The sequence below is a fragment of the Hypanus sabinus genome, chromosome 4 (assembly GCF_030144855.1).
Source record: "Hypanus sabinus isolate sHypSab1 chromosome 4, sHypSab1.hap1, whole genome shotgun sequence".
Classification (NCBI taxonomy): domain Eukaryota; kingdom Metazoa; phylum Chordata; class Chondrichthyes; order Myliobatiformes; family Dasyatidae; genus Hypanus; species Hypanus sabinus.
In genome coordinates, this window is record NC_082709.1 from 124,411,473 (window position 1) to 124,432,963 (window position 21,491).

The window sequence follows — 21,491 nt, forward strand, 5'->3', positions numbered from 1 at the left end:
ATTCTTCTGAATTTCATTGTATACAGGGCCAGAGCTGTCAAAGGCTCCTCATATAAGTCTTTTATTCCCGGAGTAATTTTCATGAACCTCGTTTGAACCCTCTCCAATGTCAGCACTTCCTTTCTTAGACAATGTGCTCAGAACTGTTCACAATAATCCAAGTCACAAACAAGAGAAAATCTGAAGTTGCTGAAAATCTGAGCAACAGACACAAAATGCTTGAGGAACTCAGCAGGCCAGGCAGCATCTACGGGAAAAAGTACAGTTGACATTTCGGGCTGAAACCCTTCAGCAGGTCCCTCCAATACTCTGTGACACCTTGAATGCTTCAACATTACATCCTTGTTTTTATTTTCTTGTTTTCTGAAATGAACGCTAACAATCATTCCTTTCTACTAACTCAACCTGAAAATTAACCAATAGGGAATCCTGCATGAGGTCTCCCAAGTCCGTTTACCCCAAAGATTTTTCAAGTTTCTCTTTTTAGAAAATAGTCTACCCTTTTATTTCTTCTGCCAAAGTGCATGACCACACACTTCCCGACACTGTGCCCATTCTCCTAATCTGTCTGCGTCCTCTGCAGTATCCCTGCTTCCTCAATACTACCTGCCCCTCCACCTGTCTTTGTATCGTCCACAAACTAAGCCACAAAGTCACAATTGCCATCATCCAAAAAGAAGCGGTCCCAGCATGGGCCGCTGTGGAACACCACTAGTCACTGACAGCCAACCAGAAAAGGTTCCCTTTATTTCCTCTGTTTGTCTCCTACCAATCAGCCAATGCTGTGACCTTGCTAGTGTCTTTCCTGTAGTACCATGGGCTCTTAATTTGTAAAGCAGCCTTAAGGGAGCCATGCAAACTTCAGCTTATTATATCATGTGCCTCCAAGTACCCCAAAATCACATCCTTCATAAATGACTCCAATATCTGCCCAACCACTAAGATGTGACTAACTGGCCTGTAATTTCCTTTCTTCTGTTTCTCACCCTTCTTGAAGAGTGGAGTGACTTTTGCAATTTTCCAGTCCTCTGGAACCATGTCAGAATCTTTTGATTCTTGAAAGATTATCACTAGTGCTTCTAAAAATCTCTCAAGCCATCTCTTTCAGAACAATGGGGTGTAGACCTTCTGGTCTGGGTGAGTTATCTATCTTCAGACCTTTGTTTCCCAAGTACCTTCTCCCAAGTAGTGGTAACTTCATTCACTTCTGCCACATGTCACTTTTGAACTTTCAGCACGCTGCTAGCATCTTCCGTAGGGAAGAATGATGCAAAATACGTGCTCAGTTTGTCCGCCATTTTCTTGTCCCACATTACTACCTCTCCAGCACCGCTTTCCAGCAATTTGATATCTACTCTCAACTCTCTTTTACTTGTTATATTTCCAAGAAACTTCTGATAACCTCTTTAATATTATTGGATAGCTTCATATTCTGTCTTTTCCTTCTTAATGACTTTTTTAGTTGCTTTCTGTGGTTTGTTTTTAAAAGGTTCCCAGTCTCTGCTGGTGTTCCTTCCAATCATCTTTGGGCAGCTCCTCTCTCACACCTCTGTCATTCCCTTTACTGCACTGTAATACTGATACATCTGACTATAGCTTCTCCTTCTCAAATTACAGGGTTAAATCTATCATGTCACTATCACTTACCCTAAGGGTTCTTTTACCTTAAACTCTCTAATCAATTCCAGTTCACTGCAGAACACCTAATCCAGAATAGCTAATCCCCTAGTGGGCTCAACCATAAACTGCTCTAAAAAAAACATAAAAATACAACTGCAGATGCTGTGGATCAAAGAATACGTACACAACGCTTGAAGAACTCAGCAGGTCAGGCAGCATCCGTGAGAAAAGAGCAGCCAACGTTTTGGGCCGAGACCCTTCATCAGGAATGGAGGGGAAGAGAGGGCCGAAGCCCAGTAATAGAGATAAGGGAGGGGGTAGGGCCTAGCGGAGCCAGGTGGAAAACCAATCAGAGGAAAGATAAAGGGGGGAGGGGAGGGGATAAGCATGAAAGAACTGTAGAGATAAGGAAGCAGAAAGTTGAAAGGGGAGAGGGGCAGAGAGGGACCTGGGATAAGGGGAGGGGGAGGGAATTACCAGAAATTGGAGAATTCAATGTTCATACCACCAAGCTGGAGGCTACCCAGACGGTAGATGAGGTGTTGCTCCTCCAACCTGAGTTTGGTCTCATCATGACAGTAGAGGAGGCCATGTGTGGACATACCTAGATGGGAATGAGAGACAGAATTGAAGTGGGTGGCAACCAGGAAGTCCTGTCTATTGTGACGGACAGAACGTAGGTGCTTGACGAAGCGGTCCCCTAATCTGCGTTGGGTCTCGCCGATGTAGAGGAGGCCGCACCGGAGCACCGGATGCAATAGACAACTCCAGCAGACTCGCAGGTGAAGTGTTGCCTCACCTGGAAGGACTGCCTGGGGCCCAGAATGGTGGTAAGGGGGGAGGTGTGGGGACAGTTGTAACCTTTGTGCTTGCAGGGATAAGTGCCAGGTGGGAGTTCTGTGGGGAGGGACGTGGGGACCAGATGTAAAAAAAAATATCTTTCAGGCATTCTACAAATTTTCCCTTTAGGTATCCAGCACCAACCTGATTTTCCCAATCTACCTGCATATTTAAATCTCGCCTGACTTTTGTAACACTGCCCTTTTGATGTGCATTTTCTAGCTCCCATTGTAATTTGTAGTCTTCATCTTTGCTACTGTTAAGAGGTCCGGATATAATTCCTACCAGGGTCTTTTTACCCTTGCAGTTTGTTAGCTCTACCCACAATGATTTTACACCTTCCGATTCTGTGTCGCCTCTTTCTGAGGATTTCATTACAGCTGGCCCCTGCTTTTCGAATGTTCGCTTTATGACAACTCGCTGTTACAAAAGACTTGCGTTAGTAACTATTTTCACTAACCAAAGAGGATTTTAGTTATTACGAAAAAAAGATGCCCACTTTATATGTGTGTTTACCCCGAGAAAGACTACAATGACCGTGAAGCCTTGTGCGGGCAGTTGTTTGTGCATGCGTATATGTGTGTGTGTATGTGCCCACACACGTACGTACATACGTATATGTGTACATGCCAATTTTTTTTCTCCAAATCGATTTTGGCTCGCTGCCTTCCCAAGTTTGATGAGTGAAACTACACCATAAACTACACCATACCTACAATATTTCTACTTGTAAATTTATCATATCATTCCTGCTTTTACTATATGCTAGTGTTATTTTAGGTTTTATGTGTTACTTGCTTTGATTTGGTAGGTTTTGTTTGGGTCTAGGAACACTGAAAAATTTTTCCCATTTAAATTAATGGTAATTGCTTCTTCGCTTTACGACATTTTGGATTACAAATGGTTTCATAGGAATGCTCTACCTTCGGATTATGATGATTATGTAGAATTGGACTTGAAAGATACAAGCCAGTCATATCGCCCTTCCATAAATAGGACAATATGACTGAGTCCAGCAAGTCAAAAAAGGCTTTAGGAATGAAAATTAATATGGATTGAAAAAGGTATAAAAATTTAGGAAGGATGTTCATTTTGAGAACATTAATTCGGCCCATCAGGGACATGGACAGGGCTCTGGCTCTGTTTTGTTTTATTTAACAAATTAATGAAGTTTTCTCCAAAAAAAACACTTATATTTCCTTGTTACTCTAATGCCACGATAAATAAATTGGTTATTTACTGCCTTAAAAGGGAGGTTATGAATCTTTAATGTTTGTGCTTCTCTACTTATTGGAAAAAGTTTGCTCTTGTGTAAGTTAAGTTTGTATCCAGAAAACTGGCTAAATTTGTCAAGGAGTGAGAACATCAGTAAGGAGGTGATCAGGTTTGATATAAAAAGTAAAAGCTCTTCAGCATAAAGGGAAACTTTGTGCTCAACTACCCCCCTCCCCCCCCATCCCTGTCAGGTCAGCAGAACTACGGAATGCAATCGCCAGTGGCTCTATGTCCAGATCAAAAAGTAAAGGACTAAAGGTCACCCTTGACGGATTTCACATTTGAGGTTGAAAGGATGGGATTGCTGAGAGTTGGTTAAAACAGAGGCGGTGGGATGCAAATATAGCAATTTAATCCATGTGATAAAACTTGGCCGAAATCGAGTTTTTCTAAAGCAGCACATTTTCGAACGCTTTCTCTGCGTCTAAGGAAATGACACATTCAGGGATCCCAACTGAAGGTGAGTATAAAATATTGAAGAGGTGGCGTAATTTAAAAGAGGGGAGGCGTTTTTTGACAAAGCCAGTTTGGTCTTCAGGAATAATTGAGGGTAGGATGTTCTCCAGTCTACAGGCCAAAACTTTAGCTAAAATTTTGACATCGACATTCAACAGAGAGATTGGCCTGTATGACGAGCACTCTGTTGGATCTTTGCTTCTCTTCACTAGAAGAATGATGCATGCCTCATTAAATGATGCTGGCAATTTACTTTGTTAAAACGGATCAGATAGAACCAAGCTTAATTGAGGTAAGAGCAGTGACAAAAATTATTTAAAGAATTCTACAGGAAACCTGTCGGGTCCTAGAGATTTACCAGTTTGCGGTGACAAAATGGCTGAGAATATTTCCTCTAATGATATTGGCTCGTTCAGTCTCATTTTGAAATCAGGAGAGAGCATGGGGATATTTAAGCTGTTTAAAAAATTCTCCACCAAAATGTTATCATTTGAGAATTCAGAAGAATAAAGTGTAGCACTGCAAACAGAAGAGTATTTTATGAAGAGTTTCATGCAGTGGGAAGACTATTGATGTAGTTCCGTGCTTCGTCAACCAAGCGTAGCCACTTCTTATCACCGCTGGGAAGTGTGATGCGGAGCCGTGCAGGATATAGTAGGGAAGGCCTGAGTCCTCGGTTGTATGACTTCTCTATTCTCAGCTCGCAGGCTCAAAACTTCAGGAGAGAAGTCTTCCGCAACCCGAATCTGTTGGCCGCGGTATTCTAGCTTCCCTCTCCACCGGGCCTCTCTAACCAGGAGGTCTTTAATCTTGTAGCGGTGGAGGCAAAGAATAACCGGGCGTGGTCTCTGTGCTGGAGCTGGTTTAGCTGCTAGTGAACGGTGGGCTCTATCAATCTTCGGTGGGGAAGGGAGGGTCTCCTTCCTGAAGATCTTACACAGCGTAGTGGGAAAAGAATTCAGTAGGATGCCGGCCTTCGATAGATTCTGGCAGACCCAGGAAGCGTAGGTTCTGCCGTCTGCTCTGGCCTTCCTTCATTCATCTTTTTGACTCTGTGGTTGAATTTTTGCTCAAAATCAGTAAGATCTTGGGAAACAAGATTGAAGTTCAGTGTGAAAATGTGGCATACATAACCAATCTGTACAACAAAATGAACATTCTAAATATGAAACTGCACAGTGAGGATTACAGCTTAATCCAGGCAAAAAGTGCACTGTCCACTTTTATTAGAAAATCGGAAATAGATAAACAAAACATTGGCAAAAGAATGTTCTCACAGTTTCCCTGAACAGGAAGTATGGCACTCTGTTTCACAGACGTAATTTACACTAGTACGGTTTACACTTGCTGCCATTGAAGAAGGATTTTCAGAATCAATTTAAGGATTTGAACGATCTGGAAATTCCGGACTGGGTAATTAACCCGTATCTTTTCAAGGTGGGAGAATAGGAAGAGAGCTTGTACAAAGAAATCATTGCAATTCAGAATGATGAAGCAAAAATGCTTTTCAAAAATATCACCTTTTATGATACAGGCTACACTATCATACAAAGTTTCCTGGTCTTTGGAGAAGAGCCAAACTGCTCGTTATTGCTTTTCCATTCTACATTGTTGAAAGAGGCTTCAGTGCAGTGAGCCACATATTCACAAAAAACAGAAACTGCTTAAACATTGTCATGCGTGAGGACTTGAGGCTTTTGCTGTCACAAGTGTGAAAATGTAAAGATAGCAATTGTAAAGGATTGAAAGTCATTGTATGGTTTATTGTATATAATTTTATTTTTGAATAAAGTATATTTTGTTTAATAAAAAAAAGTGAAGAACAAATGGACAAGGGAATCGTGGATCCCTGTGGAAATGATCTATGCCAATCATCAGACAGGCTCTGGGATTTGGCAAAAAAAACACATCCAGATGCATGGAGGACTTTTATTATTAGTCCAGCATCTTATCACAACATTGTGAAAAGACCTCTGTCAATCAAGTGTTATTGAGCTTCTCTCATTTCTGATGTTGATACTTTTAAAGCAAATGTAAGGTGCAAGCTCAAGACTGGCTGACTGGATGTGTGTATGCTAGCACAGATGAGACCAGCAAAAATATCTGTTCCAATGCCTATTCCTCCTCTATGGGCTGAGCATCAAGCTGCGGTCATGTTACTGATGAAGTATGGCGGTGACCTGCCCTTGAGTTTGCACTAAGTGGAGAATGGAAGAAAAATAACTCTGCCATCGTAGTTTCCACACACTATTTATAGATTGAGTTTGTTATCTGAGGCTTTTATAAACTTCCACGTTACAAGTTTGGAATTGATCTGTTCATGCTGTTAATTTTTGGAGAAAGGAGCAATTTAATGTAGCAACATTTGCTACCACTATATTATACTAATGTTCGTATCAACCTCAACCTAAAATATAGGAGACTAGAGGAGAGGCTGATAGTGTATTGTTTTTCAGTTTAAGATCGACGCTTCTGAAGACGAGTGACGACTCTCTGGTGGTTCCTAAAGCAAGAAATACAACTAAATTATTAAAAGCACTTTTTCTGTAAAAGAAATTTTGGGAAATGAAAAAGTGAACAAAGCTGAGGCTGACTTGAGGGTCTTGGTGGGTGGGTGCATTGTAAGGTCGAGGCATGTTCGAGGAGAAGTCAGAGCGAGATTGAGACGGAGGAGCTTTGGAGCCTGTCCACCTAAACCAATAGCGAGGTCTGATCAGTCCAAAGGGCTGGTACACGGTGTTGGGATCCAGGACTCGAACGTATCAATGCGACACGGCCCAGGTCTTGGAACAAGGAAGGACCTGACGTTTGGACGATTTAAATGCCAGGCCAGATGGATTGAAAAGGCCAGGTGTAGGGACTGAAGGTGAGGGTCAGGCCATTTCTGCACGTTGCTCCAGGGCATTTGTTCCACTCTTTACTGCACTGAGGGCAAGGTTACGGGCCTGCTCCGGTTGTGCTGGGGTTCATGTCTGTGAGCTCCATGACAGTTTGCTCTGCTGTGTGATGACCTGAGGCTGATAATAAATGTACTTTGAATTGTAATTATAATAGATGTGGACTTTGCTTTTTACCGGATGGGTGCCTAGTTACTCTTATTTTGGTGCAATTCATCTCATCTTCTTTCCGAAATAAAATAAATCTAAATGTGTATTAATATCAAATAAATCACCATTGAATATACACCTTATATTTTTCAAGATTGCCTAAAATTGTTTAACTTGCAATAATGTAATAATTTTGCAGGCAAAGTCCACACCGACTTTACAGGCAGTGTGATCCTGCAGAGAGAACATGCATGTCACTATTGGAGATAAGGATCACATCCTGGATTTTGATTTTTGTTTTTCCCATTATTGCATGCAACTAAACAAAATTATTTTATGAATTATTTTATGTCCTGAAACACAAAGATCAATTCTATACAAATTACTAGTCTTGGGTAAATTACAAAGATTTAGCTCTTGTGATGGGATGCCTTATTCTGTACGTTGGCACCCATTTTGCATTAATAGGTATCTTTTTGAAATTATTTTGCTGTAATTAATATGTAATATCTCAATTGACTACTTTTCTTTCCTCTTACAGGTTCAATGATTATCAGTATGAAATATGGCCTAGACAGAACCAAATGAAGATGGAGAGAATTCTTATAATGATTCCACAATACTCCCTTGTCACAAGTTGTTGCTTCAATTGTCTTTGATCCACTGCCTCTACTGCTCTTTTGTCATAGTACAATGGCTTACAAGTTTGCAGCTCAAAGTTTTCTTCAAAAATTAAAGCTTCTGTTAATTATTGTTAGTCTTAGCTCTATTGTTACTTGGCTGGCAACCAATAATGTGCAGGAGCTGGTAAAGGAAATTCAGCACCAACCTGTGATACCTAGATTTTGGAAGATGACAAACCGGAGTGAAGAACAGAGGGCATCAGTGTGTCCACCTTGCACACCAAAATTAACTCCAACTGCATCACATTTGCCATTGTGCCCATTTCTAACACCATATCTACGTAAGTTTAAGGAAACTTTTAATTAAGAGAAGGGAGTAAGAATTTACAAGTACTTGGGAATAATTTTGTCTTGGAAATGTATGTTTATAAAATAAACTCATGGGAACTCATTTATAGGGCAGGCTATTGTGAAATGGAGAAGTTGTTGTTATTACATTCATTTTTTCTTGAGGTAAGGCTGAAATATGGTATTCATTTAACCTGAAATAGTTCTCAATGGATGCATTTGATTGGCATAATTGAGATAAGAAAAATGATAGCCATTACCTGCAGGTGGGCACTGAAAATGCTTTGCAAGTCCTTTTCAAGTTGTTCTACCCTTGTAATGTAGGAAACCCTGTAGCCAATTTGATTATGTGAAACATCCCTATAACAATTTGAAAATAACCTGGTCATTATCCCAGCTATTACCGTTTGGGGAGTAAACTATTTCAGTGATTTTATTTTATTGTTTGGGAATAAATATTGGCTAGAACACTGGATATGCACACTGCTCTTTCTTTGATTAAATGAACTTTTGCACCACCTTTGTGTGTTTCGATGGCATTGGTACTCTAGCAATTTCATCTGAAAGTTTTCACCTTGGGTGTCAGCCAATATTTTTTATGGTTGTCTCCAGGGTGAGTGACGAACCTGACATTTCGTTGGTACCTGCTGAGGCATTTGTGATTTTGAAAATCAAGGTCAACAGGTTTTTATTGGGTCAAAAGTGCATAAATGGAATTGAGCTGCAGATTAGCTGAGAAGAGTCTCTATGGACTGAATGGTCCACTTGTGCTTCCTTGAAAAGTCCTGTTGGGTGTGATCACGCAGACCCTGCAGGTGTTCCTAGTATCAGTGAAGAGGCAAAATAATGGCAAAAGTGTATTCCTGTTGAAGAATCTTGGCCCAAAATGTTGACTGTTTACTCCTTTCCATAAATTGTATTTATTTTTTGTTGAGCTGTAGTTCAGAATAGGCCCTCCTGGCTCTTTGAGCTGTGCCTCCCAGCAATCCCTGGGTCCCTGCCACCTGCAAACGCCTTTGGATGATTCGGCAGTTGTGGGCTGCATCAGCCGGGTTCAAGAGTCTGAGTATAGAAGAGTGGTGGACAACTTTGTTGAGTGCAGAGATATTAAACCTGATTCTGAATTCTGGATCAATGGTACTGTAAAGTATTGTGTTGGCTGACCTGCTGAATTCCATTGGCACTGTTGTGTGTGTTGCTCTGAATTTCCAGTATCTGCAGAATCTCAAACAAGAGAAACCCTGCAGGTGCTGGAAATCTGAGCAACACACCCCAAATGGTGGAGGAACTCAGCAGACCAGGCAGCGCCTATGGAAAAAAGTACAGTTGACGTTTGGGGCTGAAACCCTTTGGGCAGGGCTGAAGGGAAAAATGTTGAGGAGTAGATTTGAAAGGTGAAGGAAGGGGAGAGAGAAATACCTGGAGATAGGTGAAACTTGGAGGGGAAGGAATGAAGCAAAGAGCTTGGAAGTTGATTAGTGAAAGAGGCAGAAGGCGATGGAAGAAAGAAGAAGGAGGAAGGGAAGGAGCACCAGAGGGAGGTGATGGGTGGGGGCAAGGAGATAATATGAGAGAGGGACTAGGGGATGGGAAATGGTGAAGGGAGGGGTAGAGGCATTACTGAAAGTTTGAGAAATCAATGTTCATGTCATTAGGTTGGAGGCTACCCAAACAGAATATAAACCAGTTTTGCCAAAGGGTTTTGGCCTGAAACGTCAACTGTACTGTTTTCCATAGATGCTGCCTGGCCTGCTGAGTTCCTCCAGCATTTTCTGTGTGATCTGCAGAATTTCTTGTGTTTATGGCAAACTGTGACAGATTTTTTTAATATAATTTCTGTTGAAATTTAAAAGTCTTTATAAATTATTGTTCTTAATTTAAAAACTGTTGCATTTGTGCAATTTGTCCATCAAAATTAAGAATGATCAATGTAGTTGAGAGAATGATTATTGTAGTTGTAGTTATTAAATAACAGGATAAACAAAATAATATCTTATTCTATCTTTTAGGTGGTGCAACAAAGCTAAAATTTGACGTAAAACTCACCTTGGCACAAGTTCAGAAGAAAAATCCAGAAGTACAGAAAGGGATGTTTGCACCCCAAGAGTGCCACCCGCTTCAACGTGTTGCCATATTGATTCCGTACAGGAATCGGGAAAGACATCTCTTGTATTTACTTGAGCATCTCCATCCATTCCTACAACGGCAGCTTCTGGATTATGGGATATATATTATTAATCAGGTACTTAGTAACTAAAGAGTACTGAGAAAGCAGGACATTGACCCTTAAATTTAAATATCAATTAAACCTTTGAATTATAATTAATTTGATCTTGATGGGCACATTTTATTGTTTGGTCATAAATTAATTTATAACTAATTTTTCTTGATAAAATGTATATCTAGAAAATGCAATTCTTAATTGAAGAATGCTTTTCCCTTCTGTATGGCTGTTGACTTGTGTTTTTGAAATAGGTTGAAACTTTGTTTGCCCTTTATTTCTGACACCTACAGTTTGGCTAACTTTGCTTCTTTACATTTACATTCCTTTATTCCTCTTCCTCCCCCCCCCCCCCCCCCAACAGACATTTGGTGTCTTCATATGATTCATATTTTATTTATACTATTCTCTTATCAACAGCTCTTTTCAAATGTCACCTTGATAACATATTTATAAACTTTGGTAAAGAGCATTGGATTTTTAAAATCTGTTCCATCAACGCCAGTTGCATGGATGCTTACAACATAAATTGTCTGAAGATTTTAATAAGGATTTCACAACCTGATTAGGGTTTATTGCGCAATTAATTTGAAAATGCGCCTATATAACTAAAATTATTATTCAACAATCAATTCTATAAAAACATGCCTGTATATAAAAAAAAATCAAATCTCAGCAAAAGCCTTTAACAAAGTTTGACATTGGTTCAATTTTCAATATTTATAAGAAGCATGCTAGGAACTGACTTGGTACAAATATAGGAGGCACATTTTTTTTCCCCCCAAAGGACCCTGGACAGCTGGTGCATGTTGACTGTCTTTTATTCCATCAGGCTGGTAATAGTAAATTTAATCGAGCCAAGCTGTTGAATGTGGGTTTCCTGGAAGCACTAAAGGAGCGCAAGTGGGACTGTTTCATTTTTCATGATGTTGATCTTGTACCGGAGAATGACTTCAACCTGTACCTCTGTGACAACGTGCCAAAGCACCTCGTAGTGGGTCGGAATGCTACTGGATACAGGTGGGTGAAATTGCTGTTATACCAGCTGATGGCTGAATGGGAGTCTAAATGAAAAATTGCATGTTCTGCCATATAAAAATCTGAATGAGCTTCATGCTGATTTGGGGAAACTCAGGATTCCAGCATCTGTTGATTTTTAAACTTTTATTTACACAAGAAGTAATTTTAGTTGCATCCTCTGTGGATGTCCAATTAGGGAAACTTAAGCTCCATAAGTACTCTCGCCAAACCCCTTAAGAATTTTGACATTTTGGTGTCAGCTCTCTGTCTGCTACACTCCAAATTAAAGACCTCATCTGTCTAGTCTCTCCTTTGAGCACATCTGTGATAATCTGGTGAATTTACACTGCTCCCTTTGCTTTCATATGTACCCAGCCTTACGTTGGGAATCAAGATTGTATCCCTAAAGTGCCCTGCCAAGATCTGCGTTTAATTGGAGGATGATATCTGTACTCATCCTTTTGTTGTAAAAGATGGCACCAGTTGCTTTTCTTAATTGTTTGTTTATAGGTTGTGAACAGCTGGTGCCCCAGCACCAATCCCTATGACAAAGCTCTGGTAGTGTCGTGGTTTCTTGTGCCCCACAAATGATTAGGAGACGCAGAAGATTCTTCAAGAAGGGTTAAACTTTAATTTGCAAATCAAAGCTGAGACAGTCATTGAGCTAGTCGCTGATTGCCCATCGATCCTTGGACATAGCATGTTTTATAGCAATCTCCTGGTTTAGTTGCATTAGTATATGCAATCGGTCTACAGTTGCGTACCACAAGTACATCCGCCACTATTGTTTCTACCCATTGACTTAATCATGTTCTAATCTACATCTCTTAGCTACCTCTCATTAACCCACCATTGTCTTCTACATTCTTAATATTTCGTAACTTAATCATGTTTTAATCTACATCTCTTAGCTACCTTTCAATAACACACCATTGTCTTCTACATTCTTAATATTTCATTCTCCTGCTAACTTGGGTACATGCATAGCAAATAGCAAACTCAGATTACATAATTTACATCTCTTAGCTTCCTCTTATTAACACAACATTTTCTTCTACATTCTTAGGATTTCATTCTCTAGCAAAAAGCAAGTTGCAACTTTTATACTCCAATAATAGCAGCTTCATAACCTAAATAAGCTGTTTTTCTCCCCCCTTTGCTTTGAGTCTGTCTGTTAACCAAAGCACTATCTATGATAACAAATAATTTGCAGGGGGCGCTCAGCAGGCCAAGCAGAAATTGTATGGAGGAAAGGTATATTTTAAAACCACTTAGTTCCAGCAAGTTTCCTTTTCATTTTTCCTGTTTGATTCATTTTGGTTTGGACTTAATATTATTTTGCACTTGCCCCATTACCACTTCTTTTACAATGGATTCTCTTATTTTCCCGACCAAATCAGGCAAACTGGACAACATTGTTTGCTGTCTCCCTCCTCAAATAATGGAGTTACATTTGTATAGGGGAATTAGTCCTAGAAATAATATAATTTTAAAGGATGATGACCAGTGCTGCAGTATCTCCTAAAAAAACGCTTGGGCAAAGCACATCCGAGAACTTACTGCCATTCAATCTCATTAATTTCTCCATACTTTTAAAGAATGGTGTTTATTTGTTGGTAAGTTCAGTGTAGAGTTGAGAGGTACTGTCGTTAGAATAAATCCAGTTCCGTAAATTACCAGTTTTCAAAAGGGTGGTGTAGATAAAATATTAGCTTTGACTTTGGTAATAATTTGAGTGAAGTTTTACTGAAAGCTGTTGAGAACAATGAAGTAGGCTATTGTTTGAGTGCAGAATTGATACTAAATCAGTACTCTGTCTCCTGTTTAGTGGAGGTGGATGTAATTGTCATAATTCCAAAGACCAGGAGCATTCTCTCTGCTATCCTGGCCAAAATTAATCACCTATATACTTATTTTGACTATTTCTTAAAAAAGGTTTCCTTATATGTTGTGCACTTTGAGAAATAGCAATATTCAGCAAGATATGTCTGTCATCAGATCGGGGTGGCGGTGGAGTAGTTAAAGTTCACTTGCGATACTGCTTTTGCATTCAGAGCAAAGTTGCAAATAAATATTTTGTGCCCTGCTTTCCAGGACATCCTTGAAAATACTGATTCCAGCTGTAGTATAAGCTTCTTATTGCGGAAAAATATTTTATTATCATCTGCCTATTGTATCTGTTGTACTTCCCATAGCTGTTAAATTAGTGACAAAGGTTTATTTTCTTTTATTGCTTATGGCTGCCCAGAAATTGAATCACATGCTCTAATTTATTACTTTAGAAACTTCTGGTTTCTTAAGGAAAGCTTTCATATTTTCATTTGTTGATCTTTAATGAACCAGCATATTATTGTAATGCATCGACCAATAACTTTAGGCTATAACCTATACTATAGGTTTTTAAACAGAGATTTCTTAGAGCCAGTCAGAATCAGGTTTATTATCACCGGCATGTGACGTGAAATATGTTAACTTAGCAGCAGCTGTTCAATGCAATACATAATCTAGCAGAGAAAAAAAAAGAAAATAATAATAAATAAAGTAAAAGTAATAATTGTTTCAATATTCATCCTGCAAATTTGTCTCATTTCTGGTCCAGTACTATTAACTGATTTTTTTTTAAGAGACAAGTTTATAAATGCTTTTTATAATCTCTTCCCCCTCCTGTGCCCAAATAACAAGGATTCGGTATGCTGGTTATTTTGGTGGAGCAACAGCTTTGACTACGGAGCAGTTCAAGCAAGTCAATGGGTTTTCCAACCGTTACTGGGGCTGGGGTGGAGAAGACGATGATCTTCGGATAAGGTAGGCAACTCTCTCTATAGAGTTGGAAACAGAGCAGATACTTGGTTAATTTTTTTAACAGCATATCAATGACAGTTTTGATTGTTCTGTGTACTTCAATTGTGTGTGTGTGTGTGTGTGTGTACTCAGTGGGCACTGTATTAAGTAGTTCCTGTACCTAATAAACTGGCCGCTGAGTGTATGTTCATTGTCATCTGCGACTGTAGCCCATCCACTTATAGATTCGATGTGTTGTATTTTCAGAGGTGCTCTTCTGCATACCACAGTTGTAACGTCTGGTTATTTGAGTTGTTGTCATCTTCCTGTCAGCTTGAACCATTCTCCTCTGACCGCTCTCATTTACAAGGTGTTTATTGCCCACAGAACTGCCACTCCCTCGATGTTTTTGTTGTTTTGCAGACCATTCTCTGCAAACTCTTTATAAAAAAAAATCCCAGGTGATCAGCAGTTTGAGTTACTCAAACCGCCCCATTTGGCGCCAACAATGAATCCACGGTCAACGTCACTTAGATCACATTTCTTCTTTTATTCTTATGTTTGACTGAACAACAAATGAACCTCTTGTCCTTATAGTTATGCTTTTATATATTGTATTGCTGCCACACGATCGGCTGATTAGATGTTTGCATTAACAAGCAGGTATACAGGTACACCAGTGAAGTGACCACTGAGTGTGTATTTGCAAAGCTAAAATCAAATTCCTAGATCACGTCTGTTAACTGCAGCCTACTTAAATCTTTAAAGAAAGCCTTCCCCTGGGTAGCATTAATCAAGCTTTGCTCCTGAATCAATAATCACGTATTTGCTAAGACTTCACAAGTGCAAAGCATTGTTTAAAATGTTTGTCAGACTCAGCCATATTGACTATGAATTACCAATACAGGTTGAGAACCCCTTATCTGAAATGCTTGAGGCTGAAAGTGTTCCAGATTTTGGATTTTTCGGATTTTTGAATATTTGCATCTTTATAACGAGGTAACTTGGGGATGGGATGTGCGCTTATGGAATATGTACTTATAGCATATACCCTGAAGGTAGTATCGTACAATATTTTAAATAATTTTATGCCTAGAACAATAGTGTGCACAGTCACCATCATTCCTGACTCTGAATTTATGTGCTACCCAACTTATATGCCTCCTGTAGAAGCTTTCTCATCAGCTGTAGTCAGTATCCTCCTGGGGCAGGCAGACAGACAGACATACTTTATTGATCCCGAGGGAAATTGGGTTTTGTTACAGTTGCACCAACCAAGAATAGTGTAGAAATATAGCAAAATAAAACCATAAATAATTAAATAATAACAAGTAAATAATGCCAAGTGGAAATAAGTCCAGGACCAGCCTATTGGCTTAGGGTGTCTGACACTCCAAAGGAGGAGTTGTGAAGTTTGATGGCCACAGGCAGGAATGACTTCCTATGACGCTCAGTGTTGTATCTCGGTGGAATGAGTCTCTGGCTGAATGTACTCCTGTGCCTAACCAGTACATTATGGAGTGGATGGGAGTCATTGTCCAAGATGGCATGCAACTCGGACAGCATCCTCTTTTCAGACACCACCGTCAGAGAGTCCAGTTCCACCCCAACAACATCACTGGCCTTACGAATGAGTTTGTCAATAATATCTCATTGGCATAATACACTTGTTCTGACAATAATCTAAGCAAACTCACAAATGACTTTCTCTGCAGCTTTGTGATCAACAGACACTTTGTCACCACAAATCTTTAAAAATCTTCTGCTACCAGCCAGTTAAATTGACAATTACCTTCAATTTACAGCTCACCGTGATAGAATTTTGCTTGTTTCATGATCAGCACACTGTTAAGTGGCATATGTTCACTATGACACTGGCAAATTCACTCTTTCAATACATGATCGATATTGTCATTGTAGTGCTTTTCTATTTTTCATTGCTCTCAGAATAGAAATTTAAGCTTGTCCTCCTGTTTCTTAGATGATGGTTGTTCCTGCACCCTACTCCTCTGACAGATGTTTCACAATCACACCGCTGCCAAGTTTTTCCAACAACTTGACTTACTGTGTTATAAATACTTCATCTTTTTCTTTTCATTATTACCCAATAGTGTAAGCCTTTTTGGCATTTTCAACTAATATTTACACAGCACGCAGCGGAGAATAAGCTCAGAACACATGGTCATTACTGTGAATAACACAAAGGTCCAGCTATGATGACTGCTGAAAACAAACTGGCACTCAGAGTACGTGAGGTCACTTCTCAGACCTGTCTGTGGTGCACAGAGAGAGACCTGCGCATTGCTTGGGAACCTTCCCAGCACCTTGTGGAAGTTTCCATTTGTGACGTCTGTTCAGTGCTCGGGAAAAAAAAATTGAATTTCAGAGGTTTTTGGGCTTGCGATTTTGGGATAATGGGTGCTCAACCTATTATCCTTTCACATCTTGCTATATCGTTTAATTTTATGCAGCAGTGTGTGAATTAATCAAGGTTACTAATTGTTTTTGTAAAGTTACAAATTGTAGGTTATGAAAACCATTGTGAACTATAAGATTTATAAGAGCGACAGCAATGCAAGAAGGAAGAGGCAGTAGAATTAATGGTAGAGGCGGGGCTATTGCACTGTTTAAAAGATATTTAGATAGGCACGTGGATAGAATAAGCTTAGAGGAAATTTAAAGCTACAGTGTGCCAGGTTCTGGCTGTTTATAGCTGCAGATTGTATTGTTTCCAAAATGCATTTGGAACTTACCAGAAAGCTTTTATAGAAACTTCGAGAAATTATATTATCTTCAGGTATCTCTTCAAGCTATTTGCCCATTGCCATTGAACTGAATCATGGGTATGCCTTGCCCTTAAATATATGCCTATGTTTGCGCTACTATTGCCTCTTTGGTGTATGAGGGGAGCTGATCTCAAAGACCACACACTTCTCCACTGGGTTCCCTGCAGACAGAATTTCACCAGTAGTGATGTGGATCTATTTCTGGATGGCGAGGCAGTAAAGGAGGAGGACTGGATTGGACTGTAGAAATTGTGAGGAGAGACAAAATTTGTGTGGAAGTTGATCAGATTTTGACTCCGAGGGAAATAGGACATTAGAAAGTAACATCTGTGCCTTGAATACCATTTAATTTGTGATGCTTGTGCACCTTGTGATAATAATAAATTTCTTCCATAGAGTTCAACTGCAAAAAATGAAATTTGTGCGCCCCCCTAGTGAAATTGCCAGATACACGATGACTTTCCACACAAGAGACGAAGGAAATGAGGTCAATCGTGATAGGTAGGTTGGAATGTAATTCTAATCTACTGGGAGATGCTGTTTTGTTTTGTGGCTGCAGAATGTTGTAATACATAATAATAAAAAAAACTGCAATACATTAAAAAAAAATGAGTAGTGCAAAAACAAGAGGGGAAAAATAATGTGGTAGTGTTCCTGGATTCATTGTCCATACTGAAATCTGATGGCAGAAGGGAAGAAGCTGTTCCTGAAAGGTTGAGTGTGTGTCTTCAGGCTCCTGTATCACCTCCTTGATGGTAGCAATGAGAAGAGGGCAGGTCCTGGGTGATGGGACCTCTAATGTCTTTTTGAGGCATTGCCTTTTGAACGCGTCCTCTGTGATGGGGAGGTTAGTGTCCATGATGGAGCTGGCTAAGTTCACAATTTTGCTCAGCTTTTTCCGATCCTGTGCAGTGGCCCCTCCATACCAGGCAATGATTCCAACCAGTTAGAATGCTCTCCACTGTACATCTGTAGAAGTTTGCGAGAGTCTTACTGTTATACCAAATCTCCTCAAACTCTGAATGAAGTCTAGCCACTGTTGTGCCTTCTTTGTAACTGTATCAATATGTTGGACCCAGGATAAATCTTCAGAGATGTTGACACCCAGATACTTGAAACTGTTCACCCTTTCCAGTGATCCCTTAGTGAGGACTTGTGTGTATTCCCTCGACTTCCCCTTCCGGAAGCTCTCAACCAATTCCTTGTTATTACATTGAATGCAAGATTGTGTTGCAGCACTACTCAACCAGCTGATACATCTTGCTCGTGTAGGAGTACGCCATCTGGCCCATCAAGCCTGCTCTGCCATTCAATAAGATCATGGCTGATCAGATCATGGACTCATCTCCACCTACCTGCCTTTTTCCCCCATAACCTTTAATTCCCCTACTATGCAAACATCTATCCAACCTTGTTTTAAATGTATTTACTGAGGTAGCCTCCACTGCTTCATTGGGCAGAGAATTCCACAGATTCACCACTCTCTGGGAAAAGCAGTTCTTCCTCATCTCTGTCTTAAGCTTACTCCCCCAAATCTTGAGGCTATATTCCCTAGTTCTATCTCACCTACCAGTGGAAAAAACTTCCCTGCCTCTTTTTTATCTATCCCTTTCATAATTTTATATGTTTCTACAAGATCTCCCCTCATCGTTCTGAATTCCGGTGAGCACTGTCCCAGGTGATGCAATCTCTCCTCATTGTCTAACTTCCTTATCTCTGGAATCAACCTGGTGAACCTTCTCTGCACTGCCTCCAAAGCCAGTATATCCTTCCTCAAGTAAGGAGACCAGAACTGCTCACAGTAATCCAGGTGTGGTTGTAGCATAACCTCCCTGTTCTTAAATTCAATCCCTCTAGCAATGAAGGCCAATGTCCCATTTACCTTCTTGATAGCCTGCTGCACTTGCAAACCAACCTTTTGCGATTTATGCACAAGCACTCCCAAGTCCTTCTGCACAGCAGCATGCTGCAATCTTTTACCATTTAAGTAATAATCTGATCTTCCATTTTTCCTTCCAAAGTAAATGAGCTCTCATTTACCAACATTGTACTCCATCTGCCAGACCCTTGACCACTCACTTAACCTATCCATATCTCTCTGCAGACTCTCCGTATGTGCGCAATTTGCTTTTCCACTCAATTTAGTGTCATCAGCAAACTTGGATAAATTACACTTGGTCCCCTCTTCCAGATCGTTAATGTATATTGTGAACAATTGTGGGCCCAGCACTGACCCCTGTGACACACCGCTCACCATTGATTGCCAACCAGAGAAACACCCATGTATCCCAATTCTCTGCTTTCTATTTCTAATCCTCTATCCATGCTAATACATCACCCCCAATTCTATGCATCCTTATCTTATGGACAAGTCTTTTACGTGGCATGTTATGGAATGCTTTCTTGAAATCCAAGTGAATAATGCCCATCTATTCCCCTCCATCCATTGCGCTTGTTATATCCTCAAAGAGCTCCAGTAAGTTTGCCTTTGCTGAATTCATGCTGCGTCTGCCTGATGGATCCAGTTCTTTACAGATGCCTCACCATTTCTTTTTTAATTCTTTATTTCTTATTCTCTTCAAGAATTAATTGAAGAATTCTTTAAATTCTTCAAGCATTTTCCCAGTTACAGATGTTAAACTAACTGGCCTATAGTTACCTGCCTTTTGCCTACATCCTTTTTTGAACAGTGGCATGATATTTGCCTTCTTCCAATCTGTTGGGACCTGCGCAGGGTCCAGAGAATTTTGATAAATTATGAGCTAAACTTCCGCCATTTCTTTCAGTACCCTGGGATGCATTCCATCAGGATCAGGGGACTTGTCTATCTTTAGGCCCACAAGTTTGCTTAGCATTGCCTCTTTAGTAACAGCTATTGCATTGAGGTCCTTACCTCCCATCACAAACATACCATCTAACTTCAGCATGTTAAACGTGTTCTCCACCGTGAAACCGATAAATAGCCAATCAAATAATGTGAAGTGTGAAGTTATCCACTTTGGAAGCAGGAACAATAAATGTGAAGTTATCCACTTTGGAAGCAGGAACAAGAGGGCAGAGTATTGTCTGAACGGTGTAGAGTTAGGTAAGGGAGAAATGCAAAGAGACCTAGGAGTCCTAGTTCACCAGTCAATGAAGGTGAATGAGCAAGTGCAACAGGCAGTGAAGAGGGCAAATGGAATGTTGGCCTTTGTTACAAGGGGAATTGAATACAAGAGCAAGGATGTTCTTTTGCATTTGTACAGGGCCCTGGTGAGACCACACCTGGAATATTGTGTACAGTTTTGGTCTCCAGGTTTAAGGAAGAACATTCTGGCAGTTGAGGAAGTGCAGCGTAGATTCACTAGGTTGATTCCTGGGATGGCAGGGCTGTCTTACGCAGAGAGATTGGAGAGATTGGGCTTGTACACGCTGGAATTGAAGAGATTGAGAGAGGATCTGATTGAAACGTTTAAGATAATTAAAGGATTTGATAGGTTTGAGGCAGGAAATATGTTCCAGATGTTGGGAGAGTCCAGTACCAGAGGGCATGGATTGAGAATAAGAGGTCAGTATTTAAAACAGAGTTGAGGAAGAGCTTCTTCTCCCAGAGAGTTGTGCAGCTGTGGAATGCACTACCTCGGAAGACGGTGGAGGCCAATTCTCTGGATGCTTTCAAGAAGGAGCTAGATAGATATCTGATGGATAGGGGAATCAAGGGATATGGGGACAAGGCAGGGACTGGGTATTGATAGTGAATGATCAGCCATGATCTCAGAATGGCGGTGCAGACTCGAGGGGCCGAATGGTCTACTTCTGCACCTATTGTCTATGGTCTATTGTCAAAGCCTCAACCATTTCCTCATTACCCAAAATCAGTTCCGCCTCCAAGGGACCTATGTACACTTTGGCCACTCTTTTCTGCTTTATATAATTATAAAAAATTTACTATCTGTTTTTATATTTTGTGCTGGTTTATTTTCATAATCTATCTTCCCTTTATTGCACGCTTAGTGGTTTTTTTTTTGTAGCTTTTTAAAGTGTTCCCACTCTTACAGTTTCCCACTGCTCTTGGCAACTTTATACACATGAGCTTTTAGTTTGATGCCTTCCTTTATTTCCTTAGTTATCCATGGCTGGCTCTCCCCACCCTTACTGTCCTTGTTTTTAATTCTGCCAAGAATAGTTATATCATTAACACATTTATAGGTGATGTTTGAGCTGTTCGGTGCCACACAGTCATGGGTGTAGAGAGAGTAGAGTACTGGGCTAAGCATGCATCTTTGAGGTGCGCAATGTTGTCAGCGAAGAGATGTTGATTTTAATACCGCACACTGTGGTCTCCCGCTGCAGAAGTCGAGGATCCAGTTTCAGAGGGAGGTTAGGATGTCATTTGTATATTTGATTATGTTTTATCAACTTCCTGGACCCAGGTTGCATGTTGATAATTATGGTACCAGATCACTAACTAGACCGTTAATTTATGTTTATTACT

General features: G+C 40.2%; 1 protein-coding gene across 2 annotated transcripts in view; it reads left to right on the forward strand.

Moving 5' to 3' along the window:
- The window catches only part of b4galt4 (UDP-Gal:betaGlcNAc beta 1,4- galactosyltransferase, polypeptide 4), a 39,361-nt gene that overhangs the window by 12,585 nt on the left and 5,285 nt on the right, over positions 1–21,491 (forward strand). For both annotated transcript variants that reach the window (XM_059968084.1, XM_059968085.1), the window contains exons 2-6: positions 7,780–8,202; positions 10,219–10,451; positions 11,263–11,450; positions 14,133–14,255; positions 17,414–17,518. In XM_059968084.1, the coding sequence (XP_059824067.1) occupies positions 7,932–8,202; positions 10,219–10,451; positions 11,263–11,450; positions 14,133–14,255; positions 17,414–17,518 (920 nt within the window). In that variant the 5' untranslated portion in view covers positions 7,780–7,931. The remainder of the gene's footprint in view (positions 1–7,779; positions 8,203–10,218; positions 10,452–11,262; positions 11,451–14,132; positions 14,256–17,413; positions 17,519–21,491) is intronic.